Raw genomic sequence first — 21,682 nt, forward strand, 5'->3', positions numbered from 1 at the left:
AAAATAACGTTACAATTGGGCATGAATCTGGAGTGAAAAAAGCAAGTATTACCTGAGATTTTGGTATTGCAGATCTTGAAGAGCTTGCACCAGTTACAACCGGCTGTAAACCGATGAGATGGGGCTGTGTCGGAGGGCTAGCTACTGATCCAGTCATTATTGGAGGACCCACAGCTTGGAGCAAGTGTGCTTTTGGATTCAATGGGTGTTGTTGTCCTCCGATGGATTTTAACGTAGCAGGCTGTGCCGGTGGTTGATGAACTCTTTGCGTTGTAACTGTTACAACATTACTAGGATGCACGCTAACTGGCAACTTTTGCGGAAGATTAACGATAGTCGGAGACTGTTGTTTAACGGCTTGTAGCAAATGCTGTTTGGGATTAGGTGGAGCGGTGCAGTTTAGCACAGGGGACATTGGCTGTCCTTGTTTTATATTAGCTCCATTACTTTGATGCACCTTCAAACATGGACTGAGACTTGCGGAAGGAATTTTTCCTCCGGGTATTTGCAAATGTAGACCTGGTACCGCTTGCGCAGGTTGCTTTACAACGTTTTGAACAATAGTTTGGCTAGTCAGGTTGGGCATTGCTGGTTTAGTGATAATCGGTTGCGGAATTGAATTCACATGCTTGCTAGCGTTCAAAACGTGAGCTTTAAGGCTGGTAGGTGTTTTGATCTGACTCGTAGTCATGGTCGGTGACTGACTCACAACCATGTTGGGTGACGCAGGTGCTTTAGGTTTTGCTACTGATATTGGTGTTTGCACAACAGGAGATTGTGGTGTAGCTATTACAGTTGGCTGAGGCTTCGTCTGCACATGTGGTTGCGATTGCGGCTGACAAGTTGGTGGTTCTGCAATGGCAGGTGGTATATTAACTTCCGATTTCAATTTTGCTGTTGCTGGAGCTGAATTTGATGAAATAGTATGAGACTTAGCCTCCTGCTGTATACTCGGAGAGCTCACAACGACTGGAACTTGTGATTCTGATGTAACCCGAGCATTTTGCGCAATTCCACCTGCAGTTGACACTGGTATGTATTGCCCTTCTTCAGATTCTCGCATTGGAGTTAGCACTCCTGTCACTGGATCAATTAGTGTCATTGGTTCCAGTGGGGCAGATTTTGGATTCTGCAAGGATACTTCTCTCGGAACTGTAACAGTTTTTGAACTTTCTTCGTTGATAGGAGTCTCCTGTTTGATCGGAACATCCTGCGGTGTTTGCACTTCCTTACTCTTTTCTTCGCTGCTATCATCATTATTTTCCGAAGCTCTGCGAGCAGTAGCCTTGCGAGTTGCTCTAGGTGATTTACGGGACTCGGTTGCGGTTGGCTGCGGTTGTAATTGTTGAGCACCTCGTGGAACATTGTTGTGTCTAGTACTACGTCTAGTTGCATGAACACCTGCAACAATAGATCTGTTTACAGCAGAGCCACGGATAACTTCGTCAATAACATCATCCACTGTACTGCGACTACCATCTTTCTCAGCCAGCCGTCTCGACTTGCGCGTATTTGCTGCGGGTGAAATAAATTCCTCAGGTGGTACTTCTTTGACAGCAGCAACTGGTGTTGCGGGTTGTGCATTAGGTCCTGTAGAATTAGGTCCTGGTGATTTAATAGTTAGTATTAAACGTGGGCGACCAGCATTGTCTTCCTCACTGTCATCGTGGAATTCATAAACATCTGCTGGTAATTTCTTCTCAGTATGATGCTTACCTCCTCTGGATGATTTACCACCACGTCGTTGAGGTACATTAGTTGAAGTCCTACCTCCACGTCTTGTAGTAACACCCCCACGGCCACTGCCTCCTCGACGAACCTTAGATCTAAGTCGTCTTCCTTTTGTCAATTCTGTTTCACAAGTTTCTACACCTTCGTCCTGTTCGTCGTGTGCCATGTCTTTTTTCTCTTCAATTTCAGCCTGCTCAGAATCGAACCAATCAGTTTCATTCTTGATTGTATCATGAGAATCGCTATTCAATTCTTGACTGTGTTGTGTCTCTTCTTCTGCATCATTCGCTTCTCCATCACATAAAGCATCAACTTTTTTAATCACACTCTCAATGTTTACTTCCTTAGCAGACCAATAGTCACTATCTTCTTTACTATCCGTTGGATCTTCTTTCGTTGGATCTAGTGCTAAGGGATCACTGCTTGGTTCTCTCAATGGGTCTACCGATTCGTCTTCTAATTCCATATCATCTACTTTTTCTTCTTTTATGACGACTTCTTCCTTTATTTCTTCTTTGATTTCAGATTTTTCCAATAGTTTCGGCTCAATCTTCGGTACCAGAATATCTTTATTTTCGGATATGCAATTGGTCAAGTTGACCTTTTCTATTTGTGATGACAAGTTGCCTAATTCTTGTTTCTCTTGTTTCAGCTTCATGTCAAGTTCATTTGACATTTGTTCCATTAATTTTCCAGTTTCTATAGTGTTAGGTTTCCGGACATCACAAGTTGTATCCTCCTCCTTAATTTGTAATGGCTGCGCAGGTTGTATAGGTGGTGTAAGTTGCATGGGTTGGATGGAATGCGTATTCTGACCAAACTGTGCTCCCTGAACTTCGGAGCTGGCTTGCGGCTGGCTTGGGGAGAAAACTGTTGGCTGTTTTGGCGATGTTTGCACCGTCATGGTATTTGATGATATGATTGATGTTGTCACATGTGTTACAACAGTTTGCTGAGAACTCGAAACAACCGGCATATGAGGTTTAGTATGCAATAGCCCTTGAGAAATAGGTGGTCTTTGATTATTCACAGTCTGCTGCTGGATAGTTGATTGGGTCATTATTAATGCACACTTTGGTATCGCCGTAGGAGTTTGAGATTTTGGAGGTGCTTGCGAAATTACTGGTACAACGGTTTTTGCCATAGACTGGTTTACAGAGACTATTGGTTGTCCTATATTGAGCATAGATTTGGGAGAGACATGTTGCTGACTATGGGCGACAATAACTGGACTCGGTGTAGATGTTCGTGGTATATGGGTTGTCAGTAATTGCATGGTTGGTGGTTCCTGCTTCTGTCTTGGCGACAACATAGTGTTGTCGGTGATTACAGTTGGTTTATGCGGCTTGGGCGAGAGTAAACAGTCTTCAGTGCCAATAGGTTTTCCAAACCCAGGACTAGAAGTACTAGCATTAATCTCAATTTTCGCTGTTTCTGGTATATAAGTTGGTGGCTGATTAGGTGATGGAACTTTTGGCGAGGTAGAAGCTTTACTTGGAGGTTCTGGTATTACAGCTGGCGATAATTTAGGTTCTACCATACGTTGAGGTGCGTTTGGATTAACTGGTAACAGAGTCTCAATGACGGATTTATTCATAGACTCAGCATCCCTTGGATTTTTTATTGAACTTGATGCAAGAGATGGAATTGGCATATAAGGTCGAGGTGGTATATTCAAAGTAAGCGGAGGTAATCCGCCACGAGGGTGACTTGGTACCAAGGCCCTGGCACCAGGTGTATGTTGTATAACTGGTTGTTGGCTAGCAGCTGTTGAGTATATTTGCTGAGCAGGCGTATCCGGTCGATGAGCTGCAATTGGCACACTAACGGGTAATCTTGCTGGTGGTGGAGGCAGTGGTGGTGGTGGTAGAGGAGGTGGGGGAGGAGGCGGTGACGACTTGTTAATATTTTGTATATATGGCATTGAAGGACGACACCATTGACCATTGAGAGATATCTGCTGTGGGACTCTTGGAGAAAGCTGAGCTGGCACCAAAGGAGGAATTCTTGAAGGTACCAACGGCGGTAGAGGCGTAAGACCAGGTGTTAAAGCAGAATTCTGTGTCCTTGGACAAGATTGTCGCAATGGACCTAGCTGAGATTGAGGTGACACTGGCAGTCTTTGATGAGAAGACTGAGTGGTGAAAGGCCGAGGACTGTTAGCTGGTAATCTCAACGTGTCAGGTAACATCGGAAGACTTGTTGGACTAGGCAATGGTGGTTTGTATTGAGAAGGAGGTGTTGACGTCCGAAGTGGAGCTTCTTTGGCAGGTTCTGCTTCAACCACAGGCTTTACAATCCGAGGTTTGTGATCACTCAAGTTCCATGAGTGTGGTACAACACATGCTGAGGGGCTTGAGGCCTTGGCAGGTGTGTTCAAATGATTGTCCATTGGCTTTTCTGCGAGTTCTGTTTTTGCAGGAGATTTATAAAATGAGGGTATATCAGGAGTCTTTGGTGGTTGTGATAGATCAAATGATTCATAACTGTGATCTTCCTCTGTATCTGTATCAATTTGCAAGTCATGTTCACTTTGAGGTGTATCTGGTTTCAAGTCCGTTTCTGCTTCGGTTGATGCATTCAAACTCTCAACAGCTTGCTGCATCTCTTCAACATCTTCCTGGGGGGCATCTGTAGCTGGTTCGTTAGTATTATCAGCTTCAGCTTCTTCTTCACCTTCGTATGAGAAATCTTCCGTCGAACCACCAAATGTTTCTTCAAGCAGAGCAGCCACCGCGTCTTCGGTTTCCTCTTGAGAAATAACCACACGGGGCTTGTCCTCGACTTGCGGCGGTGGTGGTGATGGAATCACAGTCTCAGAGTCATCTCTGCCACACGATTGTTTTCCATTCTCTTTTTCTTCAGGTTCAGATATACTTTTAACTGCATTTTCATGGATTGTCTCATCGATATCAGTACCGAAACCTGGTATCAATTTGTCTTTTTTCTTTTCCGGTTTATTCGTATGTGCAGGTAGTGGCGTTGGAGGTTTGATGGCAGACACGCTTGACGGGACTTTAGGTATAGGGCTCAAGAGTGTTTCCCTAGATGCTGACGATGTTGGTGATACCATTTTTGCTATCAATGGACTACTGGCTCGAGGTGGGCTCGGATCCGCACCAAGGTGTGGCAAGGTTCCAGTTTTATCGTGATGATGATGGTGATGATATTCCTTTCGACCACGCTCTTCTTTGGACTTCTTCCGTTTCTTTTTCTTTTCTTTAACTTTTTCTAAGACTGTGGTTGGAGTAGATGGTTCAATACTATCATTGTCATCTGTGAATCTAAATACATCATGATCGTGGTGTTCTCCAACAGATGGCTTGGGCGAATTCGGCAGACCCAGCAGTTTAGCTTCAATTTCTCTTCCTGCTTCAGCCAGATCAACGCTATTTTCATCTTCTGTTTGGTGCCGTCGTTTCTTCTCTTTTTTTCTTTTTTCTCGCTCTACTTCTAAAACTGGACTGTGTACACCATCACTGTCGGAACCATAGGTATTTTGAACTGGAAGATTATTGAGCCTGTTGAAAAACCGATTGGGAAGATCATCCTCCTCCGATAGAGGGCCAAATATATCCTCCATTCTTTGTGTATCTCTAGCTTCTTGCCTGTTGAGTCTTTTTCGTCTAGCCTTAGCTTTATCTTCACCATTGCGTTCTCTACGCTTTTCTTTTTTATTACGTTGTTTCTTTTCAGCATGCATTCTATCTTCAGAGTTTTCAACTGTGGGTTCCGTCTTAATGATAATGTCTGTTGTTACAGGGTTTGATTTACTTTTGTGATTTATATTCTCAGATGCGTCCATTTTAGACCCTTCTTCACTAGAGATAGAATTTTTCTGCCGTTTTTGTTTCTTCTTATGTGATTTTTTCCGTGATTCTCTCTCATGATTATTAACTGGATGATTCATGTGAAATGGTACAGGAACTCTTTCTTCTTCATCTGACGTTCTCGGCTCATCTTTGATGGTACTGCTATTGAGAAGAACAGAAGACTTGAGCGGATTGTGCTTTTCCTCAGTGTCAGCAAAACCGAGGTCTACATCACTTTCGGAAAAGCGTTCGGTTTTCACTTTGTGTACTTTGGTCAAGGATTCCTCTTCCTCGCTGGTATCCGAGTGAATACGGGATCGTGACCCCTTTCTGGACAATGATTTTGCCCGAGCTGAATCTGATTCTGAGGTGCCATCATCTTCAGTCATAGCTTTACTACTCGCAGAGTCACCATCCCAAGACGTACTTTGTTTCTTTTCCTCACGCCTCGCTCGGCTCTGTTTTAATTGTGAGAATTTATCTTTGAGACGCACCTGCCGTTTTTCTTCTTCTAATTTTTGCATGTTCTTTGTAGAGCGTGCCTTGACTTTATCATACATACTGATGTAAGCTGGTTCATCATCAATTATATCGAATATTGAATGTTTCTTAGGTTCGTCACTGTCTGTGTCAGTAGCAGAAGTATGTCTCATTCTTTGCATTTCTGGTGTCGAAAGAATGCCATTGTCAACGTCACTGTGCATCGCCAACATAGATTGGCTGTCTCTTCCATGATGAGCGACCGGTTGATCATTTGATTCACTTCGCCTTGATAGTTCTAATCGGTTCAAAAATTCTTTATCAGGTTCATGTGAGACTCGAGGACTCCTCTCTCTGATCTCCTTTTCACTACGTTCAGAACGACTCTTTTTACGTTGTTTGTCCTTTCCATCACGACTTTCGCGAGACTCACGGTTCTGGTCTTTCGATAATTCACAATGAGACGAATCGCGTGTTTGACTATCTCTATTGTCTCTGTTTTCTCTGATATCTCTATTATCTCTAATATCTCTAATATCTCTGTTATCTCTGTTATCTCTGTTATCTCTGTTATCTCTGTTATCTCTGTTATCTCTATTATCTCTATTATCTCTATTATCTCTATTATCTCTATTATCTCTGTTATCTTTATTTTCTCTATTTTCTCTATTTTCTCTATTATCTCTATTATCTCTATTATCTCTATTATCTCTATTATCTCGATTCTCCCGGTTTTCTCGATTATCTCTACTTTCCCTCGAATCTCTGATGTCTCTCATATCTGGTTGGATGGTTGGCTCTCGATTTTCGCGACCTTCTCTGCTTTCTCTACTTATTCTATGCTCGTTCCGATGCTTCCTGTCTTCAGATTTTCGATTTTGTCGTGGCCTGTCCTTACTATCTCGTCTATGCTCTGATATCCTCATTCGTTTGGATTCATCTTCAGGACCATCTTGCGAAGATCCGCGCCTTTTCGTATTAACTGGAGCCGGCGATGGTTGTAATTGCGATGGCATGTAATGATTTTCAGTTACCTGCCTTCTATCTTCCCGTTCCCGTTTTTCTTTATCTTCTCGTTCCCGGCGTTTTTCTCTATCCATTTTTTCTTTCTCCCGCCTTTCCTGATCTTCTTTCTCACGCCTTTCTCTCTCCTCGCGTTCCTTACGCTTTTCTCTTTCATGTTTTTCCTTATCGAGCTTCTCTTTCTCTTCCTTTTCACGCCTTTCCTTGTCAAGTCGTTCTCTTTCTTCCTTCTCCTTTCGTCGCTCTCGTTCTAGCCTTTCCTTCTCGTCCCTCTCTCGTCTTTCTTTTTCCTCTCGATCCCGCCTCCTTTCCTTTTCTAATCGCTCTTTTTCTTCACGTTCTCGTTTCCGATCTTTCTCCAATCGTTCTCGTTCCTCTTTTTCTCGTTTTTCTTGTTCTTCTTTTTCCTTTCTAAGGCGTTCCTTGTCCTGTTTATCCCTTTCCAGTCGTTCATTTTCTTTTCGCTCCCGCTCCTGCCTGTCTTTTTCTTCACGTTCCCGCCTCTCCTTATCTAACCTTTCCTTTTCTCGTCTTTCTTTATCTTCCCGCTCTTTTCGTTCTTCTTTCTCCCGCCTTTCTTTTTCTTCTCTCTCTTTTCTCTCTCGTTCCTTTGTTTCTTTTTCCTCCCTTTCTTTCCGTTCACTTTCTTCTTTTTCCTTATTCTCTCTATCTCTCCTCTCTTTTTCTTCTCGGTCACACCTCTCTTGCCGCTCCTTTTCCCACCTCTCCTCTTCTCTTTCCCGTTTTTCTCGCTCCTCTCGTTCTTTACGCTCTTGGCTTTCTCTGTCTTCCTTATCCTTTTTCTCTTGTTGTTTTTCACGCTCCTCCCTTTCCTTCCTATCCTTATCATCGCGATCTCTCCGATCATGTTTGTTTTCTTTGTTCTCTTTGACGTCTTTACCATGGTTGTCCTGTTGTTCAGTTTCATTATTGCTGGAAGAATGCAATCTGTCTTCTTTCTCGTCCTTCTCCCTTCTTCTCTCCGCACTAGCCGCATCTTTACGAGATCTTCTTGACGTTTCCTTGCTCTTACTATGCCTGGAATCTCTACTGTCCCGGCTGTCCTTACTGTCTCGACTATCTCTGCTGTCTCTGGAGTCACGACTATCTCGACAGTTTCCACCGTCTTTCCGTAATCGGGCTCGCGGCGTTTCCGCCTGACTGCTTACAGTCGACGAAATTTGACAGGTCGTCGTGGCCGTGACCAAGGTAACAACCGCCGGACTCGTGCATAAACTTGAGTTTCCAGTTCGGGCTGCTGCGATGCTAGGTGTGATTACTACGCTAATTATACTACTGTTGCTGCTAAGACTACTCACAGATACACTGCTGTTACTGTTTACTGCGCTTACACTAGTTACACCCACTGTCACGGAAACTGGCGGTAGTTCGGGGCTTACTGTTTTTACGGTTACACTAGGGGTAATTGGGGTTGTGGGGGTTGGGGGATGCACACAATTATGAATGGCTGTTCTTGAATCAGTCTTTTGGGATGGAGACACCGTTAACGTGGACGAGGTAGTGCTGACGAGGGTCGTCACCGTGGTTGTAGGTTGAACAGGTGGATGACTCGGAAAGGGGTACTGGAGACCAACTTTCCCCGCATTTCCGATCAAGCTTCCTCCACCCATCATCGAACCAACACCGCTAACACCAGTGAACTCTCTCGGTTCATACTTTTCGTTAAAGTTCTCTAGTCTTTTCGAGTCCTCGTCGAATACGCTTCTCTTCGCGAGCACAGACTTCACAATGTCAGATGGCTGTACTTCGTGTAGTTCAAGGTCAAGTAGTTTATGACGAAACCTGAACCTCTCCAACGTGGTGTCAAGTTTGGCGAGCGCGTCGCCACCGGCGGCACTCAATGCCCTGGATCCAGACCACTTTTCGTACTTTTCATCGAGCGAACGAATTCTCTCTTCCAGGCTGGGGGATTGCGGCGCTGTCTCGCTATCCGAACTCGTAGGACTCGAGCTCAGATACCTCGGAGGTGGAGACGCTGGTGGCTGAGGTGGTGCTCTGGGACTAGTTGACGGTAGAAGTGCGGGAGGACTAGCCACCTTTGCAGGTGGCACCGTAGACGCACGACTGCTGCTGTTATTGTTGTTGTTCATGAGTTCGGCAGCAAACCTAGGCAGAGGTAGTGACATTGGCCTATCGTGAGTTCGTTCTCGATACGTCCGCGGCTCGCAGGGAACCAAGTTTTCCGGTCTCTCGTCCACCAGTGGCGTTCCTGGTCTCGAACCGTCATGATGCTCATGATGTCTCCCGGTATCCCTTCGCCGCTTGCAAGGCCCCGGTCCCCTTCCCTCGCAGCTACCCCGACGCGTCCCATGGTGTATGAGGGTTTTGCTCTCGCTGACTCTTCTCACGTCCAATCCTTTTCTGCCGGAATGAGAAGTGACCAAAAGACAGGCCAGCTCAGGTTCGTCGTCCTCGCACATCACAGCGTTGTCAAGCTTCATTCGCTTCTTAGGCGTGAAACTCTCGTCACCACTGCTGTGACACTCCTCGAGCTGTTCCAAAAGGTGCACTCGCTCCTTTTGGAGATGCCGTATATCCGGGGGTGGGAGTAACGGCGGGGGTGGTATGGGTGGATCGACACTTGTCACGACACTTTGCACGGTATGACGACGCGGCGGCGGACAATCTTCATCGGGTAGTTTTGTGTCACCGATTGAACTGGCCTCGTAATCGTCATGACTGGCGCCACTGCCTTGACTGAATTCGTCGTAGCTTCGAAACCTCCTGGGGTTTGGGTCCGTGTAATCACCCTCATAATACGGATCGGTTTGGTAGCGTCGCGTACTTCGCGAGACTGCTGTTGGATGGGCAGGACTCGCTCCTGGCGTACTACTGCCTCCAGGAGTCCGAGTGTAACTCGCCGTTCGTGCTCTGGGTGGCGTTTCGTAGCGGGTAAACCTGCTACCCGCATTTGGAACCGTCACTGCTGACTCAAAGCTGCGTTCTCTCCTGTAAGAACGAAACAGTTTATGTGAAAAAAAGGCTAAATCAAAGTTATCGTCGAGTTTGCAGTTCAATTTTAGACACCGAAAGGTAAGAAGAATGTGTGAATTTTTTCTCGGATACTCTGGCCGACATTTTCAACAAGCTTTAGAAATTAATTCTGAGCAAAATATTTACGTTGGTTCAAAAGCTGCCGCGGCAGCAGGCCTCGTGTCCCAAGGTCTTTCGCCGGCAATTCCCTGTCGTTCCAGATGTTCGTAAAATGCCTCCTGGCATTCTCTAGATGCAAAATCGACCTGAAGTCGACGTCCGCGAAGCGCGATACCCCTCATCTCTTTAACGGCGTTTTGGGCGCAGCTAATTTGCTCGAAAAAGACTAGCGCATGACCGCGTTCCCTGTCTACTGCCACCTGCGTTATTGGTCCAAATTGATGAAACTGCATGTTTATATATTTTTCCGACATACACTCTGGAAAAAAATGGAAATTTCTTTATATTTAGACAAGCAGGCGTCCATATATATTTGTATATATGTAGATGTATCTCGTGAATCGAGATTAAGCTAATCGTTATTAGTTATAAATCCTTTTCTGATGATACCTCCAATCCCATCTACCCAAACGCAGGAAGTGGGCATGGATTTGCCGAAACCGAGTTTTATTCGATTCGCACCGAGATGTTCCCCGTCCATAGTCCTCATAGCTTTGACGACGCTGCTGATGTCCGAGTACTGACAGAAGGCATAACTCGATACGGCACCCTGCTTCTTTATATCGATTTCCTGCAAAAACAGGACACTCAAATTAATATATGTACTATACGAGATGAGCCGGTCGCTAGTTTATATATTTTATACGCACAATTATCTCTCCAAATGGTTCAAAATGTTTCCTCAATTCAGAGGCCGTCACTTCCTTCTCCAAATTTCCAATAAACAATGTCCGCGTAGCCTTGGGATGATACTCGTCGAGTTCAGCCTCATACGGCCTGAACTCATTGTCCTCAACGTCGTAACCCTGATAGGGTCCGACCTCGATTTTACAGCCAAAGAAAAGCTTGTCGTGCGACACCTCAAGCGCCTTTTCAACATCCTCGGGTTTTTTAAAGCATACCAACGCGTAACGATCACCGGCAGCACCGACCACTTTAACCCACGTCACTTTACCGTGTTTTTTATACTCGTGAAAAAGTCCATCCTTCAATGACGTATCACTGCTCCTTGCCGGCAGATTTCGCACGCATATCGCTAGCGGTCTCCGGTCTTCCGTCACGGCGTTGCTGCCGCGGTGAGGTGAACTGCTCGGAGAGCTGCTTCCGGCGGAACTGCTACCACCGGAACTACCACTCCGGCTGCTACTGCTGCTCCCGGATCGGCTCGAGCCGCTCGGCGAGCTGCTACCGCTTCGTGATTTTCGCCGTTGTTTTTTGTGCTGGGTTCTACCGCCGCTCGGCTCTTCGTAGGCGTCCGTAGTCGCCGGCGATGGTGGAGGCGGCGCCGAGGTGTACCGAGATGTCGCAGACTCATAGGAGGACCAGGACGAGGGTGCTAGGCTACTGCGATGACGTTCTATATGTGGAGGTGGTGGGCCGGCTGCGTAAGGGCCCGTTCGCGGATATAGCCGATCCCTCGCCCTGGCTGACGTCACGTGGTAACCGCTGACTGGGGGAGGTCGACCGCGAGGAATGTAGCCTCCGGGATCGCCGGCAGATTCAGGCATACCGCCACCGCCGCCAACGCGATTCCCTCTCTCGCTCGTGTAGAAACCCACGTGGGATCCACGTGGCTCGAACACTTCCGTTGGACCTCCAGCGCTACCACCGCTGGTTCCATGATCCTCCGAACTTCTAAACAAACAACCGACACGTTGTATTAATCACTTTCATATCGTCTCCATATTATCCATAGCTATGAATAAGTACATGTTTACATTTACGCGTCATACGCCGATATTAAGTGACGTGTGGAAACAGGTGTTAATAATCATAATTTGAACGTATCGGATAACTTAAATGGCGCATGTTTCTTCGCGTCTGCTCTAAACGCCTATTTTAAATCGAATTGCCGAATCGCTACTCACTGGGAATATCGTTTTTTATTTCACTGACTAGTATATGTTATCGATTATTCTTTAGAACCTGATAGGTATATCACTATGATTTTTAGGTTACATTCTTTCCTCAATATATATATATATATATTATCGATAAAATAAATAAGCATAAAATTGAATGGGAAAACAATCTTGTGGAAACAGAATTTTTTGTTCATTTTTCATTTAAAACGACCTTGTGCCTCGTTCGCCACACGCGCAGTTCAAAAATTGTCGAATTTACCAAACAAAGCTCTCAAGTATAGCGAAAGAAATGTTTCGATCATTCAAATAAATGTGCTTTCGCTCGATAACGATTATTATTTCAAATTACTGATTTTAAATTACTCTTTCGACCATTTTTTTGTTGAATCAAATAACATTAATTTGAGTCTAAGAAACATTTCTTTCCCGATATTTGATCGCCACATTTGGTAAATTCAGCAAATCCTTTCGCTGTATGCTTACTATTTGTTGCATGCACAAAACATGTTTTTGCTGTTTAATCGAAGGATTGTTAAATCGACCAAAAAAACATTCACATCAAATAAAAATCATCCATACATGGTCTGCAATATGGATTGTTCGATATTCCAAAATGCGTAGATAGTCTTTCCCCAACCACAAGAAAAACATTCTAGAATAATGATTTTAATTCCGGGATCTTAGAGGGATAAAATAGCTGTCCAGTTGAGTAGATACATCATCTAAGTCCTCGTTGTTACAAAGATTCCTCCTAATTCGTAGTGAAGTTTGCGGTAGGATTCAAAATTAAAATATGACTCTAATTCCTGCCGAAATCAGTTATCAGTGACGATACGAAGAGTTAAAATTTTCAGTCTATTGAACGTATTTTTCAAAACATTATAATGCCAAAGTAAAGTTTTTACATAACTTGGATATCTAGATCAACGTGTGGCGGATGTCTCGGTGCAGACGCTTCGTACGTTGCTAAAGATCCAAGTCAAACGCTTTGTGTGCCGATCATCAAAAAGTATTCGTCATCGAAATATGCAAAACGAGGTTCGAATAAAAGCATTCGGTTCTTTCATATGCAGACTTTGACGAGAAGCTCTACTTTAAGGCCCTTGGCATTCCGCGAACGTTTTGCTATACGATAACAACTAGCATTCTCAATCATTGTAACACTCGTGTATAATACGGATTATGCATGGTACTTCGTCGAGCCTACAGCCACATATGGGAGCTGCGAGCAACGAGCACTTTAGTATTTCACGAGGCTGAAATTGATAACGTTAGAGTAACGAAAAATGAGGGAAAATTTGTTATTGTGCAATTCTAGAGAGACTTACAACGAGTTGGCTTTACAAAATATAACTACGTTTCGTTTATTACGGTTAACTAAATTTCAGACAACAATTTCTAATAACCATGCATGGTTACAGTAACGTTACTGATTTCAACCTCACGTTATTTCTGGCATTGGCGTTACGAAACTTCGCACTTAGAACGCCGTAACGATTTCACGTATTCGAAGCATAATTTCGTCACGACAAACAAGTCGATTTTTATAAATTCATAGTGAAATCAAATGCATTTATATATATACATATGTAGGTATATTAAAATTCAAATTCATCGCACCTGTTGGGCGACGAACGACGTAAATTTGATTTCGATGCATTTTCACGTCGTACATCGATTGTGATTTGGCAGAGTTTCCACTTATGCATCCCTCCATCGGTCTAGGAAACGCAACTACGTAAATCAGGTTATAGAAGTTCATGAAGCATGCTATTTAATTATGTCGATGCAATTCTACGAGTTGATTTAATTATATTTATAACGTCACGTCCAATGCCATTCAATTTTGAAAAGATTTTACAAAGTGACTCGTCAACCACAAGCAAAGAAATAAAAATAAGGACAATAATAATAAAACAACATTATTACGACACAAAAACCCGCAAGAATTTCAATTAACGGAAACCGACGGCAACACTGCGTAATGACCGCATCGCGTTGTCACTCTTTGAATATGACGAAACTATGTATCATGTAATACAGTTAGTTCAACTCTCTTTCTCTCTATCTGTCCAATTTTTCATAAGCAATTAGTATTACATTTTCTTTGTCGTAATTTGTTAAGCAGTCTCGTTGTTGCAGCGGTATTCCAACAACGTCAAATCCATCGTGAAAGCCAGGGTCTTGTTTAACGATAAATAAGTTCATTTCGCGTATAAAAAATTGCATAAAAACATCACAATCACAAAAAAGTAAACGCGCCAAAACGAATCAGTTTAAAAATGTAGATATTTTCATTAAAATACAAACGACGATAAGACACGCCTGCATATCCCGATTTTATGAAATTGTCAAATCTCCCGTGTTGAATCGAGCTGCATCCAGATTTTGACGATGGCGTGAAAAAAAAAAAAAAAAAAAAACCGCGGGTAATTTGATCCTACGATAAGAGCGTTCAGCGTTGCTCTCGAGGAAATAACAATTCGATCGAGCACCGCCCACCGGGAAGCCTGCTGGTTCTGGATGCGTAAACCGATCACGTCGATTGCACCGAGCACACTGAGAGAGTCTGGTGAGCCAGAGCCCAACCACTTCGAGTGGCTGGCTGGCTGGCTTTGGTGGGCTTTGGAAGAACGACATACATCGCGAACGCCGCCGCTGCGCCCGCAATACCCACCGACGAGGACCGACGACCGACGACCACACTCGCTGCCTTGTCAGGCAAAATGTTTCTATGTTGGGTTGTTCCCCCGGTAGGTACGTGTCACGTCCGTACGCACGTCCGGGACTGGCACAAACGCCTGTTTCCAATCTCTTACACATCGATGATCGAGGAACGTACGTCAACCTATCGGTGTTATCATGCATGGGTCACCGCAGGTTGGCCTCTTCCGCGTCCTTCGGCACACGAGACGAGACGAAGTGTTCCGATAGCTTTCGCAATCAAATGAACGCGTGTAATATGTATGTACGTGCTGAAAAGTCGAGAGGGGTCTGTGACTCAACGAGATGATAAGCCTTAAGTTAGGTCAATTGCTAAATCTTGACGCTTTAAACCGTTTGTATGAAACTGTACGGAAAAACGAAATTCTATCGTTACAGGCTGCATTTTTTTGGTGGAAACGTATTTTGCCACGTACGTACTAGGATCGAAAACAACTTAATTCGCTGACACGGTTTTCAAGTTTTATCCGTGTATAATTCACACCGCGTATTATTTCTAAAAGAAGGAAAAAAGAAACGAAGGTCAAAACCAGGTTGTCGGAAAATCAAACGCGTCGTTCTCCCGGTCTCGACACGTCATAAACCTGCCACGTGAAAGGTAAATGGGAAATGGGAAATGGTAAAAAGAGCATCGCGAGGGAATGCTTTGAAATCGGAAACCCAGTGAGACCTTGTCATATCCTTGACGCTCGATGGTTAGTCAGTTAGCTTTGAAATTTGAAGTTTGCGACCTAGGCATTCACAGGAATGTTCATACCTGCCTACTCGAAACGTAGAATGCAGAGTGAACTTCGCCATCGTCGAGTGGCTGGTACTCGAGTATATAAGTTAACGAGTATATTATATTATATGTACACCGCGTGTCTGTTTTATGTACATTGAACATGCATCGTATAATTGCAAACGGCAGCTTATGGGAGGTGAAAGAATGCCGTCCAAGTGAGAATCAAGATGCTTTCTTATCAAGTTGAATTTGACGAGTGACAAAAATTATACGGATTGCACGATTTCGGTCGAGCTCTAATTACCTAGCATTAAAAATCGGATCAGCCGAACCGGAAGTTTGAAATAATTTTCCTATAAACGAGCAATTCGTTAAATTCGTAGACAACTGTTACGAATTCGCGATAACCGACTGACTGACAATGAGTTTGAGAAAGCTCGGAGCTTCGATCATATGATTGATCCGTACAATCATGTGATTCGAGTTTAAAAAACAGATAATCGCAACTTATCTGAATTTCTTACATCTTTCCAAGAAATCTCTAAAATAATCAATAATCCTTAAGAAGTAAAGATAAGTGAATAAGAATAAGAGCATTAAACGTAAAGAACAGCGTTTGGAAAACCTATCCATAGCGCATTGGGAATAAACGCGTAAACTCGTAAGATTAACATCAATTATGGGGGTCAAAAACTGCGGCTGACTGACTCCCTATTCGAAGCGAACAACAGCACGGCGAATATAATATAATACAATATACGTATCATGTACACATATGTAGGTTTATACTAATTGCGCAAAGAATTCTTGGCAGAGTCATTGTACCGGGGTTGACCCGACTGCAGTTTGATGCGAGTATAACCGGCGTACAAGGTACAAATAATGAACACATAATTGTAGGTGTGGGAGTATTAAGCAAATCGTCCGTCCGCTGTCAGCAATGGTGAAAACGATATTACACGTGGGTACAATTCGAGCGTCGAGAAATAAAAATACATTAGTAAAAAAGAAATGAAAGATTATCGCCCGTGTATGACGGGTGATCTAATTACGAACGATTATTTTCACAGGTAGACCGCAAATCGCTGGCGTAGCTAGTCGATACTGTGCATTATTGTGTGTTGTACGTGCAGCATCGATCAAAATTTACGATTGCTCAATGAACTTGATAATATACCGTTATCTTTGTGCTAAATAAAACACGACTGATGACTAACCAGCGATTACACGTAATGCTCATGTAAAAGCGTCGTCTGCGCAGTGGCAACATACATACATACGTAGCTACGTACGTTATTTTTTCGACCGCCGATTATACGTACACAATTTTTAACGTAATTCGTCAATCTTTATACAGGCAGCGAAAAAAAATGTATGTACCTAAAATAACTCGGTATCTGTATCTACGTTTATGTTGTACCTGTACAAAGATTAACACAACAAAATAACCACAGTCATGAATAAAAATTCACGAATGATTAATAATGTACAATCAAGTATTTTGTTTGCGTGTTTCCTACAGAAAGATAAGGGTCAATAAAATACAGGCCTGAGACAAAACCCCTTGCACATTGTCACGCAACTTTGTAAGCGCATCATTTCTTACGTCAAATCGAAATAAATGAAATCTTCTTCTACCCACGACAGAAAAAAAAAAAAAAAAAATTCCAGATGGAAGTCTGAATATTTGTATAGTTACAAATAGTACAAGCATACCGAGTATAACGACATGTATGTATAACAATTTTTGTAGGATATTAAATTTTACGCTTTCTGCGTTTGAATAATAATACATATATCGTAGAGTTATATTATAATGGCATTCGGCATGAGTTGAATAATATATTTCATACAAATGAACGAACGATAATTTATGGACAGCTATTTGTTCTCCTAGACATAAAATCGATAGATTCATGTGTTTGAATAGTGTTTTACGATTCTGGCAAATCCCAGACTGGAATGTATTATCAAACACATTGGTTAAAAATTCAAATCCACAAAGTTTCTCCTCGCATCTGCGGTAGATCGTAACTTGCACGCGTCTTTTCAGGAATGTTCTATGCCCACGTATATCACAAGTACATTTTTACCCGTACGGTTGTGCCCATCAACTGGCTGTTGGCAAATAAAATTTTTCGAGTGGTAAACGAAATTTAGAATAGCAAAGTGATGAAATTTCATGACTCGCAAACCAAACAAAGAGAATTTGAATAATAACCAGCCTCTTTTAAGCATCTAGAGATAAAAAAAAAAAAAAAAAAAAAACAGTCGAAAATCCTATACGCTAAACAAATTTTCAGATTGCGTGTGAATCTTTCTAGAATAATTTTCGCCCCTCGAATAATTACGTACAAATAATTTGGGTTATTAAACTTGATTGACTCAATTCAAAGTAATATAATAATTGAGGGAAAAACACGTAAGTAAATTTCGAAATAACATGATTGAGATTACATAGAATACTTATAGATTCCACTCGTTAATAGTAATTAAATAATACTAATATTATGTTGCCGAAGGTAGTAGAGCGAATCGTTTAAATCGTCTAACTAATTATAATACGATAACTTTGTCAAAGTTATACTTTGATAACTTCAATCTAACACTAAAAATACTTGACACATACGATATAAATCCAAGGGCGAATTCGTAACAAAAAGAGGAGACAACAATTGCGTCACGATGTTGAGAAGTTTGTTTGCCGAGCATGTTCGAATCGTCGTCCGGTGCTGAAAATAACCAACCGTAGCTATTCTATATTATTCTACTGCGAGATTGGCAATATCCTGACTCGATGTCAAATCCAGATGCGTATAACGCACTGAAGCGGTACCAGCGTTTCCATTATTATCACTCGTCATAATTAAGGTCGGCTGGACAGTTTCAACCTTTATTTATAAGACTAATCGATCATTTTATGTACTCCTCCCTGCAAGAGCCTGTGTATAAAAGAATGGCGTAAGGTAATTGATAAATAAAAGGCTGATTCAAAAGTGTTTAAAACAATAAATAAATTTGCGAAAACTTTTTGCGAAATTTAACTTAGTTAAAATTGAAAATCTCCGTCAAGTGTTGTCTAGAAATTCATATAAAATAAAATTCCCTGCACACGTCAAACTTGAGACCAATATTCAAACATTAATTTTCTGTGAAGCACTATCGAGGACTAATTACTTATTACGTAATGTACATCTGTTGATTATAGGTAGAAATTTCACGTTAGTCGATTAGTAATTCATACGTTGCCCGTAATAGTGTATAAAACGACGAGACGTATAAGGTATAAAATATCGTCTCATCAATTTTTTTTTATTTCTTTTTCCGCCAATTACGTCGTTAGTCACGACTGTTTATTATACCCACGTGCGTGATACGCTTGCGACTCACTTGTACACTGGAGAAAGAAGATATTTTTCATTTCGTCTAATTTATGCAAACGGAACGAGCAATTGCAGGCGGGCAAAAGTGCATAACGAAGTCTTTAACTGGGTGCCAAGGTGAGTGGAAACGCGCCAAGGCAACGTTCAGCTTATAAGTATAAGTAGGGTATGCCTATGACAATCGGCGCTGCTCGTAATCGTTTGCAAAACGAGACACGCGCCTGCCGATGGCGAATCGAGTGAGTGAGTCGATGCAGGTGGTCAACGTCTTCGACGTCGTTCGACGTCTATGTCAGGTATTAAAATCGCGCTAAAAGCAGCAACGTCAAATGGATATTCGCCATCAAGTAGAAACTCCCGCCACGATCGGCAGCTGATTTCATGCGTTACATTAAATATATAAATACATAAACACGCATGTATCGAATGCGGTGCTGACGAAGACTCGATCATTCCCCTCGTCGATCGCCACGTAGGTAGGTAGCTTCATCGCCCCGCGAATATACATATATATAGATATATATATATAGATATACATAAAAAATATATCAAATCGACCGACTACGTGCAATTATATTATTATCGCCGGAAGGCGCGAGTGGAATTTCAATTATAATCCATTGTTTTCGCCACGAACATGTACGTGTAATTGTTATCATACCCTGAAAGCGATACGTGGCAGCCTGTGTTATTCATACACATATGCATATACACGCATAAATGTCTGTGTAATTCAATTCCGAGAACGTATCGTTACAATCAATTTCGCGTGCAATGTGCACAGTTACAGGTTAGTAAAACAAGTCAAACAAGTCTAACAAGTAGGTAAATATTTTTTTCCTCTTATTCGACCTTTCAATTTTATCCGTATAATGTGGTTACATCCCAACATCGCAGACTTTCTGTATATTACGGAAAATGAAGGGTATAAGGGAAAAAAAAATCGAGCACGAAGCTCGTACGCGCGCGCAAATAGGCATAGGAGGTAGTACACGTATCTTCGCTTTGTGTCGAGGCACGGTTGATGCTTTCGACAGCGTGCGTATGAAGAAAACGTTGTATCTATGCGTGACAAATTGCACGAAACTTAACAGCCGGAATCAGCACCAGCTCGAAGGCCTTATTTTCGCAATTATTATTTATCGTGTTGAAGAGAGATTGGCCTATAGCTTGTACGTGGTATATATAGGTATATTTATATATATATATATAACACGAGTAAATAATATAATAAAAGTGTGCGTGTTAGAGCGGACAAAATAAAAAAAAAAAAAATTCAAGAAAAATTGAAAGGAGAGTTGGAAAACAAGAAAAAGTAAAGAAAAAATAAATACATATATATATATGCATATTCTTTCAGGGATACGAAGAAGACCAATAACAACCCGAATATGATGCAACAACAAAAAACAATCGAGACGCCGACGGCCACGTAGCACTTTGTACACTCGGTTTCCATACGTGAACACGTGGCACCGTGTTACGCAGCAGCACCAATATCTATGTAAGCGTGGGTCACGTCGACGACGACGACGAAGCCGACGACGACGAAGGCGACGACGGCAGCAGCAGCACATCGATAGCGTATCTCATTTTATTATACATGTATACATGTATACACATATGTGCCTATGTCAGGATAAGCTCACGCGACGGAACAAGAAGACTTTTTAAGCTAACCATCGCGTATCTACCTCCTTCCCCTACTTCAATAATACACCTACTTCTCACAAGATTCGTCCACACATGCGCGATGTGCAAAGAGAGGATAGAAAGACCGTCGAACAACTGCACAGGAGGGCAAGGCCATATCGGGACCATCCCTCTGCAAAGATATTACGTAATAATTAGATTTATGTTTAGCTGTGTATGAGAAATCGGAAATACCAATGCACATTGTACGAAATCGGTTTGAAATTGCTGAACCAATTTAGCGGCACAAAGGTCAACAATCGTCCGAATATCAAGGTCGGGTCAGATTCGTGCGCGCTATAAGATATAAAATGAATAAGAAGCTTTCACAGTGGTGATTCCACGTCGACTTTTATCGACTTTCAAGTAGTTTCATGCTGCTGACCGTACGTAGGCACATGTATAATATGTATCTATGTATACCCGTTGCCTACAATCTAGTGGTTGATGGGAATTCCACTTTATTATCAGTATTGCGGTGAATTCTTTCCTCTTGATGGAAACGGTGTTCGTTAGGCGCTGGTCTTTTTTCATCTTGGTTAAAACTCGACAACTTTCAACGTCGCTTTATTCTCTATTCTTATTCCAGAGTCGTAAGAAAACTTCCGTGAATATTTTATACAAGATGAAAATACTTCGATGGTTTTTTCTTTTTTTTTTTTCCCCTCTCCTTTTTTTTCAAGCGACTTTTCTTCTATCAGAGAAAGATCTCAGGAAGCATTTTAAAAACTAACTCGCTCGAAATCAATAAGCAATATACTCGCGAATCGCGTGATGCTTTCTCACTCCTTCGAAATATATTAGCGTGCGAGGATTTCATTTGCGTCTCACTGACGGAACGAACCGTTTTCCTTCCTAATTCGAATGAACAACATATACTTTTACCGTTTTCCATGAGGAGTAAAACCAGACCAACTGAAACTTACAGTTATTCTTCTTCCAAAAAATGTTCAGCCTTTCAACGAATATTTCGGCTTCAAGGTGAATTTTATCGACGTATATACATATATCGTAAAAAAAAGATATCTAATATTTCAGTGGAACTTCTCTAAATGTATTTATATTCTTGTAAAT

General features: G+C 42.3%; 1 protein-coding gene across 11 annotated transcripts in view; it reads right to left on the minus strand.

Annotated features, from left to right (window-relative positions):
• LOC124412335 (protein split ends) overlaps positions 1 to 21,682 on the minus strand; it is a 94,121-nt gene that overhangs the window by 4,427 nt on the left and 68,012 nt on the right. For 4 of the 11 annotated variants that reach the window (XM_046892161.1, XM_046892125.1, XM_046892214.1 and 1 more), the window contains exons 3-6: positions 10,871 to 11,855; positions 10,611 to 10,791; positions 10,188 to 10,479; positions 53 to 10,016 (exon numbers count right to left, since the gene is read on the minus strand). In XM_046892161.1, the coding sequence (XP_046748117.1) occupies positions 53 to 10,016; positions 10,188 to 10,479; positions 10,611 to 10,791; positions 10,871 to 11,855 (11,422 nt within the window). Of the gene's footprint in view, positions 1 to 52; positions 10,017 to 10,187; positions 10,480 to 10,610; positions 10,792 to 10,870; positions 11,856 to 13,705; positions 13,820 to 14,185; positions 14,328 to 21,682 lie in introns of those variants that run through there. The other 7 variants (XM_046892178.1, XM_046892169.1, XM_046892196.1 and 4 more) reach the window with 7 other exon arrangements.

The sequence above is a fragment of the Diprion similis genome, chromosome 2 (genome assembly GCF_021155765.1).
Source record: "Diprion similis isolate iyDipSimi1 chromosome 2, iyDipSimi1.1, whole genome shotgun sequence".
Taxonomy (NCBI): domain Eukaryota; kingdom Metazoa; phylum Arthropoda; class Insecta; order Hymenoptera; family Diprionidae; genus Diprion; species Diprion similis.